The 14,667-nt window shown below is 35.5% G+C and overlaps 1 protein-coding gene across 2 annotated transcripts; it reads right to left on the bottom strand.

Annotated features, from left to right (window-relative positions):
* Positions 1-2,725: 2,725 nt before the first annotated feature.
* Positions 2,726-14,230, bottom strand: LOC108913202 (zinc finger protein castor homolog 1-like). 2 transcript variants are annotated; one of them, XM_018718704.1, is made up of 8 exons: positions 14,073-14,230; positions 11,423-11,838; positions 9,707-10,674; positions 9,383-9,532; positions 8,861-9,326; positions 8,612-8,701; positions 6,674-7,609; positions 2,726-4,051 (listed from the first exon to the last, which is right to left on the bottom strand). In XM_018718704.1, exons 1-8 carry the CDS (start codon positions 14,228-14,230, stop codon positions 3,777-3,779), a joined length of 3,459 nt encoding a protein of 1,152 aa, XP_018574220.1. In that variant the 3' UTR covers positions 2,726-3,776. The 2 variants fall into 2 exon arrangements, with proteins under 2 accessions (XP_018574220.1, XP_018574221.1); XM_018718705.1 differs by lacking the exon at positions 8,612-8,701.
* Between the last annotated feature and the right edge of the window lie 437 nt (positions 14,231-14,667).

The following is a 14,667-nucleotide window of genomic DNA, read 5'->3' as shown; positions in this document are numbered from 1 at the left end:
GTTAGGTTAGGTTTGCGGTTTGTCAGTTTGCTTGGTTTCGTTGTTATTCATCTTTACTTTGACGCTATTTTATGTGATAATTTGTAGTGTGTGCAGTTGTGGTTATTGTAAGGTGCATATAAAATAATGAATATTGATGCAAAATGTTTAAAACGATATGTGTGAAGAGATTTCCAATTTTGCGTCACATCTACCTAAATATAGTTATACCCACTACCTATTACAGACAAGAGGACAAGGGACAAGAACTAAGAAAATGGAACAACAACTATACGTTTCGATATAATTTGAAGAGCAACTACTTAGTCAGTGAGAACTATTTGAAATATGGATGAATCAAGTGAAATAGACGTCATTTATTTTATATTTTGTACAAATGTTTATATTTGTTTATGTGTATAGGCATGCTTAAATAAAAGAGTTTAGGTATACCTACAGATATTTACTTTGTCAAGATATCATTTTGTATCCTTATTTCTGCTGTATAATTTATTATTATTAAAAGGATATATGTAATATTGACCATGCGTAGAAGAAATTATAACTTTATATTATTTTTCAGTAATGTTATTTGTTTTTCATGTACCTACCATTTCAAGATTCATAATCATAACTAACTTTTTCTAATTATCAGTTCGTCATTGTTACCATATTCATGATGGTCTCAACATTAGAAAATTTCCATTTCAGAAGCGTATTTGAACAATATAAAATGTGTAGCTTTTTTTTAATGCTTCTGATATTGTTTTGTGATATTTTTATTTGTACGATGAATGGCAAAATTCGTAATCCATATTAGAAACTTTTTTCAGTGGCTTCTCAAAAAGAAAGAAATTCTTAGTAAAAGTTGCCGCATCCCCAAACTAGAAGAGCATATTTATTTTTTTTAATATACAATGTAACTTTTTTTAGTTCGAATTAAGTCATTCACAATACAAATAAAAATATCACAAAGGAGTATTAGAGATATTTAAAAAAATACTCACACTATTTATACTATTTCAAAAACGCTTTTGAAATGAAAATGATCTAAAGTTGAGAGCATTATGAGAACAATATGGTAATAAAATTATTATGTTACTAAAACATTTCTGAAAATATACTGAAACGTAAAACAAAAATATCGAGGGCATAAATGGACCATAAAAAGAATGTTACTGAAACCAATTTTTTGAAACGTTACATTGGAAACGTATTTTGAGGAGGACATCTTGGGCTTCTAGAACGTTACTAGAACGTTGCATGGACTTTTTATGAAACGTTTCAAGAAAAATGGAGACGTTTCTGAAACATGTCAGAAACTGAAAAATGTTTAGTGGGAGAATATGCTACAAACATGTCAGAGTCTGTTCCGAAATCAAACTGTTTATTTGAAAATTGAAGAAAGATAGTAACAATTCGGAATTTTAACAATAATAACTAATTCAGGATTTAAATTTTCTTTATTTTTTTCTTAGCTTAATGTTATAATAACATATATTCAAAATAATTTTAATAATAACATGCGCTGCCATCTATGTATACAGAGCTCAATTAATATACCAGTTAATGAGATGTTGTTACAGTTGGCTACCCAGTGAGCAATTATTCCGTAGTTCAGTGCAATTTTTGAACGATAGATGGCAGGGTACGAAATTTTGAATCAATCCATTTCAATATTCTGAAAATATGATTCGATGAAAGTGAACGATGTATTTCTAATAGCACGAAAATTGTAAAAAAACTTTAAACTTGAAGCTAAAACTTTTTGAGAAAATTGATAACCTATACAGGGTGCGTCAGTGTAGGGCTTGAGAGGAACTAACTTCAATTTTTTATTCGTAAGAACCGGTATAGCCTTGCAAAACTTTTAAAGAATTTTTGGGGCACAAGAGTTCCTTTAAAAAAAAAAAATTTAAAATCAAGAGTTAAGAGAACCTGACTTCAGGTTTAGACTAGTTAGGGCTGAAATAGTTAAAAAACTGATGGTAAAATTTTCGTATATTTTGTCCGTTATGTGGTTCCACTGGAATATCGAAACTTCGTAAAAATAAAACACCGGTAATGGTATAAATACTGATATTTTTTTAAAATCTTACAATCACAGTGAAATAACATAAAATACACGCATACATAAAATAATCGTAAACATACATACAAATTTATATTTTTAGCTTAAATAATTAAAATACATAAAAAAATTGACATTTTGAGTCAAAGCTCTAATTAAAATCATTTTTATGATTGAGAAGTATATGTACGTACACATATAAACTTTGAAGGGTAAGATTAAAAATAATAAAGCAAAAAAATGAAGAATAAAAGAAACAAGACTAGCTATGAACAATAAAACAAGAGTGTAATAAACAGTGGATAAATTCTAAAAACTATTTCAAAATATGGCAAAAAAATTCACAAATGAAATATACACGGGTGCAAAATAAATAAAAGTGATTGCTAAATGGGATAAATAAAGGAGAAAAATGAGCTTTAAGATATGACACTTTATATATAACCGTCTATAAATCTACCTCTAGAACGTTTTGAAAAAATTGCTACATTGTATATGTAATATGGCACAATTGGTATATGGAATGACATTCTTTCAAAAACTGTTTCTACCAAAAAAGTACCCAAAAAGGCACAAAACTTTATATGTCTTTTCTAAGGCACTAAATCTATGAGAAAAGGCCTCTATTTCTATTACTCTACCTCTCTAAAAACTAAAATACTATGTCTTTTTTAATTTACATATTGTTCCCTATTTAGAATTTAAAAAAAATCTACATTTTCCACTCTCAGTACAGCCTGTCACATGTAAAGGATGTTTCACACTCCTTTAATTCAATCTGAGTAGTCTGAAATAACCTTTAGAAATGGAAAGTCTGCCATCTTCGACGAAGCCCCACCTTACATTCATTTGTTTCTTCATTAATATATTAATATGCACAGCAGGCTTTCAGTGTCTCAGCCAAAATGACTGATGGAAAAATGCAAGAACCCCCGTTGTATACAGCACAACCCATTAAGAACCAGGAGATCCCTCTAAAATTAGGATTTAAATGAATCTAGACATCTATGTTGAACCAACTGCACTGGTCTAGTTAGCAATCCATGGTCTACTACATAAACAAAACAACATCTGCGCTGGTCTAGTTAGTAATCCATGGCCTACTACATATATAAAAAATATCGTCTGAATTGGGTCGTCTTGGTATAGACCACTGTGTATATTTTTAAGAAACTAAAAGTTTACACTGGACGATGAGACTTAGTTACATTAAAAATCACAAAGAATTGATATTTTTGTTCGATAATTCCCATTTTCACAGCGAGCAAAGTGCAACGTCCAATACTTCTTAAATCGCTTCGGAGCAAATTAAAAGGGGTTCCCGCATTTTCCGACGATTTAATTTCCTTGAAACAAAAACGCCTACTTTTAAAGTTCAAAAAAACCTTCATTTGCATCTTTTACAACTTTCAGTTAAAACTCAGTCATTTGAATAAATTAATCTTCGAAGATCACCTCTGGACTTTTAAATTTTTGAAATCTATTTTTCCTCAATATTTTTAAATATCGTGAGGTATTTAATTATCAATTTTGCAATATTTACAAAAATATACACCTTATTATACTAAATTGTTGCTTTGTACAAATATTTACAGTATGTATAACAAATAGAGTAAAATACAATCGGTTGTATGTTGTACGTCGATCTCTGATATGTCAGACCTGTATTTTTAATAAATCAGTTGAACGGATAACATTACTAACTGAAATAAGACCTGAATCGTTGTTATCCTTCCATGTGCCTGTACTTGTGAGCGGACATCTGAGCCAGTCCCAAAACGGCGTACTGGCACTGAAGGCAATGGTAATGGGTTTGTTTACCGCTGTGCTGACAGTTGGGTACCCTACAGATTTGGCTGGGAGTAAACTTCTCGAAACCGGCGGCTTGGATCGAGTCCAGCTTCTGGTGCTGTCTTCGGTGGGCCACTACTTTGTTGGTATCGGTGCACACGAAGTCACATTTAAGGCAATGGAAGTGAGACGCCTTGTTCTGAGTCGATCCTGAAAATGATAATCAAATATTGAATGAATGTAACATTCGCTTCATAAAACCACTAAATGACAAGAGTATTTTCCTTTTACTAAAAATAAAAACAAATTGGCTCAAGAACTTTTATTGTGGTGTTATTTCAACGTTACGCTTATATGAAGAGTAGCTACACTCAACTATATATTCAATACACAATTTGGATGATACTTTGGAAAAGATAATTCTAGGTTAAGTTATAGGTTATGTCGCAAAACCATAGATCTAGTGATGGGAGATTTCGAGTGAAAAATCGAGTGGTACTCGATTATTGAGATCACTCGAGATATCTCGAGATGTTTACTCCCACCACTCGAGTGATTATTACCCTACGGTTGCACCCCAAAATGTTGGTGCATACTGCAAATAGTCACTGATTGCGTAACCTTTTTTTAGAATAAAACGAAAAAGTGGTTAGGTTTTGAAGTGCGTGAGCTTTTTTTTTTTTTAGCTACACTTATAAGTAATATATGACTAATACAAACATATTTGTGCGCCGCTGGGATGAAAACGACCAATATCTCGTATCTCGAGTGATCACTCGATTATTAGAAGTACTCGATTACCGATAACTCGATTATCAAAATTGGTCGATTATGCCCATCACTACATAGATCTAATATAGTCAGTGTTGCCAACTTTGGATTAGCAATAAATACCAACTGGTACAAAAAAAAATACCAAAATATACTAAAACCTATTACTTAATTTACAATTGGAAAAATATTGCAACCAGAGTTAATTTGAACTGTTATGGAGATACTACAAAATACTAAGAAAAAATTATCAAATTTAAATTATGAAAGAGCAAATAGGTTTCAAGTTGCGTTGCGTGTTGCATATTAATGAATGGAAATTGTAAATAAATTTTCTTTAAATTGCTAGTTTGTTCATATTTTATAAAAAATAAACTATATACTGTAAAATACAATACATAAAAGATACATTTTCAAAGAAAAACGAAAACTAAACATAAATATTAAAATCCAAATCTTCCACATCCCACTTATACGCTTCCAACGTTTTAACTTTGACCATTTATCAGGCAATTTGTAAGTTGCACAACAGATATTATGTCTTTTAAATTTTAGTCTTTATCACATTCATCGTACTAAATAATCTTTCCACTTCTGCATTTGAATGTGGTTACTAGCAATGAAAATTAACTAATTGTTCAAATGAAGCTCTATTTCCAGCATCTCTGTATTTTTTAACTTCACACCAAAAGTTTTTTTTGTTTTTTATATTTGTCCACGTTAACAGATGTATTTTATTCCACTGATTTTTCATTTCACAAATCTCAGTTGCTGTTTTTTTTATAATATTCAAAAAGTGAAGTCAAATTAGGTTTATTGTAACTCAAAGCATTTATTTCCACACAAATTAAATTAAAAATATATATTTTCTAAGTTTTAGGTTTTCAGGAGTTCTTAATAGTAACTGTTCCACCAGTTTCACAATAAAATCAACTGCTCTTTCTCGCAATGCTAACTCTTCTTCTTTTTTAATATTGCCTTTATCCAGATATTTAATATTATGCTCAAAAGCATATCCCAAATAACAGTATTTGTTACTATTAGTTTTAAATTTTTCCAAACTGTCCTTTTGTAGAATATCAATTTTCACATGAGGTATTTTAACCTGTTCAACTAGCTGGTTATTTAAAGAATTTTTGTGATTTTACATAATAAGATAACAAGAAAATACTAGAACATATACTAATTTAAAATTAAAAATACTAAATAATATACTTTATACTAAATTCAAATTTTCAATACTAAATGGGAAGTTCAAAATACCAGATTTAGTATTAAATATACCATGTTGGCAACACTGAATATAGTAGATCAATGATCAATGTGCAGAACCATAGATTTCTAATAAATAGATGTTGTGAACAGCTAGCACTCTGAGGGCATTTCAATCGACGCGACTCGAGGGTCTGTTCTGATCTGTAATTAGCTCAGTAGAATTTCAGTAAAATGCATAAAAATTGTTTTGAGGAGTTTTGCTATAGAGAAATTGGGAAGCTAGTACTAAATGATTGCTACGAAAGTTTGAAATTTGTTAACTAACAACCTTACTGATAGACCGCACATCAACAGTTGTCAGTTGATGCAAAATAAGGTGTGTTCATTTTTCACTATTTGTTCACTGATTTCCCTAGCAGGTTGCCAACTCCTCTTAACAAAAATATTTAGTGCGTTTTACTGAAATTCTACTGAAGATAATTACAGAACGGACCCGCAGATCTGACATATTATGCGTTTACTCTTGTTATTAATTACATTTATTTTCTTATTATTGCATTATAATTAGGTCTGTTTGTTGTACACAAAAGATACGTCTAAAGAGATTTGATGATATTGAATGAGGTGCCACCTAGCGCTCGAACCATAAACTACAATAAAACTGTGAGCAATAATTACAAGCATTATGATGAATCATCAGCTCTGTCTAATTTTCTATACTCAATGCTAGTTATATTTAATTAATAAAAAACACGACGCGACGTAGTGTGCAAGAAACTTGACTGAGATAGACGATACAGGTTTTTTCTATATTTCAATTATTTTTTTTTATTTACGTAAACTTACCCAAATTTGCGGTATACGCGCAATCGGCCCTTCCGCAAGCGACGTTGGCCCTGTACTGCTGGAAGTCCCCCCCCATGAGCGTGTCCAGTCGTTCATGCCTGGCGGTGTGTTGGACGAAACGCGTCTTGTCGCAAAAACTGTACCCGCAGTCTTGCCTCTGACAGTGGAAGTGAGTCTGGTGCTCTCTATACCCGCAATGTTGGTACTGACAGTCTTCGTTGAATCTAAACCTGAGGTACCCCTCGGGCACCGGCTCGTCTTTGAGAATCCTCATGGAGTTCTGTATCCTGGCCTTTTTCGCCTCCGGGGACATCTCGTGCGGGCTCAAAGAACGTTTGTTCAAATTGGCCGCCATGGCGGCTAACGGGCTCGTCAAGTTCTCTCCCTGATAGGGATTCTGCGTGGCCAACAGCGGACTCTGCATCAGCTGAGCGTGTTGGAACATCAATTGGGGGTTCTGGTACAAGCTCTGGGGTAGAAACGCGTTTTGCATTTGTTGCTGCTGGGATATCAGCGCGAATTGTAAGTTCGCGGGGAAGTTGTTGAAGTGACTGTAAGCGTCGAAAGTGGGCGTCAGGTAAGTCTCGTGTTCTTTCTGGGGCATTACGGGGTTCTGCAACGACTGCAATGGAGCCACGCTTATCTTCCCCTCCGAGGACGAGGTAGATACGGCTGCGGACACCTCCGGGGGAGACTCTGAAGGGGGCGATTGGTTGTTGTTGTCTTCTTGTAACTGGCTGCTGAGTACTCCGCTGCTGTGCTTTGCCACGTGCGTTATCAATCGGTCAAGTTCGCCGAACGCCTGGTTGCAGGCGTTGCAGTGGTAGTGGTATTTGCGTTTCAGTTTGCAGAAGGGTCTTGAGCAATTCAATTCGGGTCCGTAGAGCGTGTTGCTTCCTATGTTTTGAGCAGTTAGTTCGTTTTGAGGACCCGAGTCTGGAAAAAAGTATGGATTTGAGGAGATGAGCGATTAAAAGTAACACATAGAAGGTCTGTTAAAAAAATAACCTAACGTTTTGAATTACGCGCCAATGGAGATATTTAGTGATATGCGGTTGGCAGCATTGCGTTGCGCATAACCTCTTCTTGGATTGTTGAAATCTCATTTAGTTTTCCTGATATTGTTTTTGGGTGCAACGTGTTTAAGTGAGTCAGTTCTTGAAATGTGCGATTTTCTGAAACGAAGCAACGTAAAATTTTGCGTGAAACGGAAAAACTTTCACGGGAACGTTTCAACTTTTGGAAACAAGTTTATACGGAGATGATACTCTGGATAGTACGCAATGTTACGAATGGTTTTCACGATCAAAATCGTGTGCACGTTTGTCGACAACTCCTTGAACAATTCAATGACGATGATTCAAAGGATCATAACGTGAGACCAAAGCCGAGTTTACGGCTACGACATTGAGACAAGAATAATCAAGTAATCAATAATGATAAATGAAATACACAAAAACAAACAGTCTGTTGATGGCTTCCAGCTAAAAACATTCACAGTTTATATATGTATCCAAATGCGGAACAACTGTCGCCCTTCTCTTCGTCACCGTTGGCCCACACTACCTCCCTTCGCATGCACTGTAGGTTGCCTACAATTCATATACTTGTAATTCATAAATATTACAATGCCGGCGTACTCAACTATTAAAATGGATAATAGAGTTCGGTTATTTTCTGAACAGACCTTGTACAAGCAAATACCAAGCGCGATTATGAAACAATGTCCTTTCCAGGCATTTTTTTCTTAGCAAACTAATGCTTTAACGATAAATCATGGAAAAAACATTTTAATATTACAAATGAGACTAATGCAGCTACAAACTATCTACAAAAATCAGGAATTCGTTTGGTTAAAAAGAGAAGTGAGTGCGGCGAATGACGTACTTTTAGTGTTAGTTTGCGTTTTATCTTTCGAATGTTAGTAAACATTCATACCTGAAGTGATAGGTTTATATTCTGGTGATTTTTGTATTTGTTCGGTTGGCAATGTAGATAAAGGATAGAAAGTTCCTGATGCCTTCACCACTAGAAGAGATAGAAAATTACACTATATATACAAAGACCAACTTTTACGTTATAAACTACAATTTATTAAGTGTCTACGTAGTCTATTATTTAAAATACACAACACTATATTCTAAATTTTAAAAAAAATACCTTAATTACCTAAGACCTGCCACTTACCAGAAACTTTATTGTCAATGCTTTGGCTCAAGTTAATCGCTTTGTATTGACTATCCCCGAGATCCTGCTTGTCAGTCAGTTGGGCCTCGCTTTTGACTCGAATCTCCGGCATCTGCCCGCTTTCTTCAGCGTGTTTCTGGTTATGAAGGGCCATAGTCGAATACTGAACGAACGAGTAATTACAATTCTGTCTCGTACAGTGAAAATGTCTGTTGACTTTGTTACTCGCGCAATTGGGCAGCCTGCAATCGACGTTTCTGTCGTAAAATTCAAACCCGTCCAAGATCTCGACGTTGTCGTGGAAATCTTTGGAGTGGACTATCAGGACGTCTTCTTTGTCGGTAACATAGAGACATCGGTGTTGATTGCAATGGTAATGCGTGGTGCCCAGATACGGACACAAGTTGTCCGGACATTTCGTATTCTCCCCAAAAATGTCGAAGCCCTGCAAGCTGTAGTCCTGCAACTAGAAAAAGGTATTCAGATATATTTCTTGATAGAAACGGGTATCGAACTACTCACTGTGGGGCTATGGGTGCTCGATCTCTCATCGTTCGAGTCTTGTTGCTCGACTTCTTTGCTGCTTGATGGTGTTGCAGATGGTTTTGGTAATTTGAAGCTTGTGAAGATCGCCTGGGGACTGTCCATTAAAGTCTGCGTGCCCATGGGGTTCTAAATGTAACATTTAAAATGATAATTAACAATTTTGACTGAAGAACTTGTTTAAACTGAAGGAAAAATCTGCGAATTGGCAGCACGGTCTGGTTGTGTTCATTATATTGAGATATTATTAACAGTGTTTATGGAGGAAGTAATAAAAGTGCAATTTTTTTAAGTTTTACTTACATAATCATTCCATACTTCTATAACGCGATTCTTAGGAGGTCGTCCACGTTTTCTGCAGAACATACCATCGATGGAACTCGATAGATGGGTCATAGTGAGGGGATCCTTAGTCAAACTTAGTTTCCTTGAATACTCGTGCATCTTGTAATGCTCCAATCGCCGAAAAGGCTTGTCCGTGGGCAGTATAACTTCCCTGCAATTGTCCCAGTTGCAGTGGAAATGCTTCTCCTTGTCCTGGTAAATGCAGGACTCATCGCACCCTCCATTCTGAGCAATAACAGTTGTAAAATAGTTGTCGGTGATCATCTCCTGTTGTTCGTGGTTCCTGGCGTGCTCCCTAGCGCCCTCTTTGCTGCTGAACGCCATCTCACAGCTGTCAACGAAGCAGTGGTAGTGATCAGTGTAAGTGTAATCGCATTTTTCCGAGGGACACTGATTTTCAGGCACAAATTGACAGTATTTCCTCCAACACTCCTCGCTATTCCAATTTATATTGTCTTCCTGAGCGAAATTGGACTCGTTCGCGCTCAAGTCCATAGCGGAAGTCGATTCCGACTCTTCGTAACTCACAGGGGAGTTCCTCTCGCTCAAACTCTCCGTGTTCGACATGCCGCTTGCCGATTGGTTGTACATAGCGAGGTTCAGACTGTCGATTTGGGCCTCGTAGTCACGAGCGAAGGGCATCGGCGGGGCTACCGAACCGTCAGCGAGGGTTTTTATCATGCTTTGGGCTAGTTTGTACTTTCGGTAGGCCAGTTCGGAGTCCTTTCGCTCGTGTTTGCGTTTGTGCGAGAACAACTGGCCTGAACTGTGTAGAACGTAACTGCACTGTGGTCGGATGCAGTGGATGTGGTTGCACACTTTGGAGAACCTGCAGTTCTCGAACGGGCAGATCTCGTTCTTCATGAACTTCTTGAATCCGTCTCGAGACAGCTGCTCGTCTTTGATGTGGTAGGACTTGTGCTTTTCTACGAAAACGGACAGAAAGGAAATCAATTACTAAATTGAATATATTACAAACCCAAGATACTTATTTAAACATTGTACAATGGTAGTGTGGGTGTGATAAGTGTTCGTGTCATTTTTTAAGTGGATTTTCATATTGTCCAGTGGAAGGAATCATTTCAGGATTGTTCTGACGATCCACTTGTTTATCTGGATTCTGGAACCAAGTTGTTACAAGGTTTTCTTCTTCTCGTCCTTCACTTAGCGTGTTAGATAGGTAAGAAGTTTCTTGCACCGAAAAGTTAGGTTTAGAATAGCTTTTTTTTTGTTACAACGTTGTCTTCTTGTCAGATTTAGTACTTTTTTTAATATCTACAGTAAAAAATGTGGATTATTGTAAAAATGAATGTTCTAACTACTTATTTATCCTTAGAAATGTTGATTTCAATCGAATTTAAATAAGACGCAATTCTTTACAATTTCCCTTTTTATAATTTTCACTTGTGTGGGTATTATCCTTGTTTATTTATACATAGCCCAGTCAGATAACCAGTCAAACTTTTGGATGAAAATACTAGATGGCGACTCTGTCATAAAATCCCCATCATCCACGTTCATGGTTTTAAATACTTTACAAGTGTTTTAAATCAATCAAATTTGTTCTTCTTTCTTATTTTTTTTTATATGAAAGATGTCTGTAGAGTAACAAATTACAGGCGTTGCCTAAACTCTGTCTACAAAGATTTGTACAGTTTATATGCTATCACTCACCCATATCACTTTTGTTTTTGAAGGTGAACCTGCACCCTGTCCTCCTGCAGTGGAAGTGGGTGGTCCTCTGCCCGAAGAAGGCGCAGTAGCTGGCCCCGCACTCCTCCGTCGCCCTGTACCTTTGGAAGCCCTCCTGAATTATGGCGGAGTCCTTTCTGTGGTAGTTAGCGTGCATCTGCACGTCAGAAGTGGATATGTAGACCTTGTCGCATCCTTCCTTGATGCAGTGGTAGTGCGTCTGCTTCTTGTTGTGGGTGCAGTTGGCGAACCTGTCGCTGCAGTCGTCCAGGGGGCTGTAACGCATGAAGCCGTGCTGAAGGGACTCGTCCCGCTTTTTGTGCCACTTGAAGTGGCGGATCATCTCTTCCTTCTTGATGAACACCCTCGAGTTGCAGTCCAGGCAGTGGAAGTGCTCCCTGTGGGGGAATAATCGTGTTATAACTTGAAACATACTTTCAAAGTTAAAATTTACTTTGGATTTAATAAGGTTCTACGGAGTAATAATTTTTTGTTTTTTGTGTGATTTAAATCAATGATGTCAAAAGTTCAAGTGTCAAGTCACCAATGCGAAATGGTACTTTTGCGGTCAAGAATGGAAAATATTCATTCGAGAACGCAGAAGCCGAGGGGTGTTTCGCTGTCCAGATTTTCTACACCAAAATGCCTTCCCCGAGAAAAATGCACCAAAGTAAAATGCCTCCGAAATTCCACAAATTGCCCCGATACGACAAAAAATTTCCGAAATACCCTCGAAATGCCCTAAATACCACCGAAATATCCCCGAAATGCCAGAAATGCCAAAAAATGCCTCTAAATGCCGGGAAGTACCTCGAAATGCCTTATATTTTTAGCATGACACTTACCACTATTTTTTGTCCTAATTGTATTACTTATTATCATTGTTATATAATAAACAGTGAAAAAATGAGAAATTAAAAATTAAACGGGTAAGTACATTTAGCTTCTAAACTTATTTAGGCATAAAAATAATCATTTTTAGGTAAATAAATATGAAATACAGGAGAAAAGTACTTGTATCAGTGACGGTGAATGAAAAAGGGAAATCAGAAATTGGCGAGAAAGATAGCCAACTTTAAAACTATGGATGAATAATAATTTTTCTTTTAGGGAATTAATTTGCTTTTTTAAAAACGAAAAATACGTAGAGTTTCTAAATCACATTTAACAACTCTGTATATCTTGATATATATTGTAGATATGTAATTCATATTGTTTCAATAAAAACTATTTTAACTGTAACAAAAGCCGAGACGCGTGGTAATTTATTTATTAGTTTTCAGAACGGATGGCCCAGAAAGTAAAATATTACAGTCAACACTAATTTATCGAAAAGTTAAGGGTTTTCAAGCAGGTTTAGCGTCGTCAGACGACCGTCCTTCAGAGAAAACTTCATGAAATTTAACAGTATTTTTGAACAAGTTCACTTAGACTGTCGGGGCCATTTGTTGAGCATTTGGTATAAAGAGAAAATTCGATATTTCAAATAACGCGCGAAATGCATTCCAAAGAACGTAAGGAATTCAAAGAATAAGTTGTTAGAAAAATAATATTAGATCAAATAGCTGGTTTTTAGGCGGATTTTCTAAGCTATAAGAATAGATTAAATGAGATTGACTAATCCGTCCCGTATTGCTACACGGAGTCACTAGAGGAAGGCTAGTGTTACTTGTAAGTCCAGTTAGTCACATAATTATTTATATAAATGTAAATTCAGTCCATTAGATAACTATTAACATGGCATAGTTATGCCAAAGCGTCCCGATATTAGGGTTCCCGCCAGTAAGATAAGAACAGAAACGTCTAGACCCAAGAAATGGGCGTGTCGAAGCGAGATGTCGAATTCAGGAGAGATCTCCGAAAAAAGGGCACTTTTCCTTGGGTTCCACTTTGAGCAGTCTACTTAGTTTAGAGTCTCGGGTTAATTTAATAATGGATAACGTCATTCCAGATTTTGCTAATTAATTAATAATGCTGTTGGAAGTTTTGTTGTTTCTTTCTACTTTAGTGTAACGGAACATGCCAATAATACAACGTGCGCAGTAAACTTAATCAATTACAGCAGCAGCCTCATCGAGCACCCAGAACTAAAAGCTACGATAACTGACAGCACTGGATCTGGCATAAATTTAACTCACTGCAAATATCGGCACTTTCAATTTACATGTAGTGCAAAATAAATATTATAATCGTACTGTTTATAATAGTTACCGTTTTGTATTGAAATGTTATGTAATTTAAAATGTATACTGTTTAATTAATAAAAAAATTACAAATTATTTTGACATTTGTTTTATGTTCTAGAACGAAAAAGACGTTGGCGTTCTAGAACATAAAAGTATTTTGTAGCTAGGTGATAAAAAAGGCTCACTTTGTCAACTGAAAATTTAACGAAAAATTAATAAAAAAATCGTAGTAGGTATTTTTTAATATTTAGACACAATGCATTTAAAGAAGGCCATGACGGTGTGTTAATAAGGCCTTTTCATCAAATCTAGGGACTTCTTCTATTCTTACATAGACATTGTTAAATTCCACTAGACAAATTTAAAATCTATTTTAACAGTAACCAACCATATCGATGGTCAAATACCATCAAGTAAACCGAAGAAGAATCAGTCATCGTACTTACCTGTAGTTTAAATCTTTGCAGTAGGAGCTCCCACATTCTAGGGAGGACGAAAATTTTTTCACGTATTTTGAATAGTCAAGCTGGTTCGTTGTTTTGTTGAGTAGCACGTTGGTGGATGGCATCGCATCTCTAGGAGTAGGAGCCATCGATTGGGCCATCATTGCTGGAATAGAAAAAAAAATATTTAGAAAACATACATTAATTCTTTTCATTTCAAGGAACAAGAGTAAATATAGTCACAACAACTAATAAAGAATCAATAAGGACTAAATAAAGATAAAAACTAGTTGAAGATAAATCAAAAAGAAGGATGATTAATAATTGAATATATTGTGTTTTATTGACAAATTCCGGATACTTTTTTGACATAGCAGTATGCTCAAATATAATTTCATTAACATAGGACTGTTTACATAACTGGGATTTTTGGAATCTCAAATTTCTGTTTCCGTAGTTAGGTGTTAATGTTATAACGGGAATGGGTTTGTTGATACGAAACAAATATTACATGATTTCAATTTTTTCAAATGATACGCCACATCTGTTCACGCGTTTTATTATGCCTTTTAAAACTCAAACCGAAATTTTATTAGAT

Source organism: Anoplophora glabripennis, unplaced genomic scaffold (genome assembly GCF_000390285.2).
Source record: "Anoplophora glabripennis isolate ALB-LARVAE unplaced genomic scaffold, Agla_2.0 scaffold756, whole genome shotgun sequence".
In the NCBI taxonomy this organism is placed as follows: domain Eukaryota; kingdom Metazoa; phylum Arthropoda; class Insecta; order Coleoptera; family Cerambycidae; genus Anoplophora; species Anoplophora glabripennis.
The sequence above is the reverse complement of the archived record's forward strand: the minus strand, read 5'-3'. Positions and strand labels throughout refer to the sequence as shown.

What these genes read in the sequence shown, in the direction of transcription:
- LOC108913202 (XM_018718704.1), bottom strand. Translation starts at nt 14,230, where the DNA reads ATGGCCCAATCGATGGCTCCTACTCCTAGAGATGCGATGCCATCCACC. An exon ending in CAAAAACAAAAGTGATATGG is followed by an intron (nt 10,675 to 11,422) that starts GTGAGTGATAGC and finishes CCGTTTTCGTAG; the next exon opens with AAAAGCACAAGTCCTACCAC. An exon ending in ATATAAACCTATCACTTCAG is followed by an intron (nt 7,610 to 8,611) that starts GTATGAATGTTT and finishes ACTTTTTTCCAG; the next exon opens with ACTCGGGTCCTCAAAACGAA.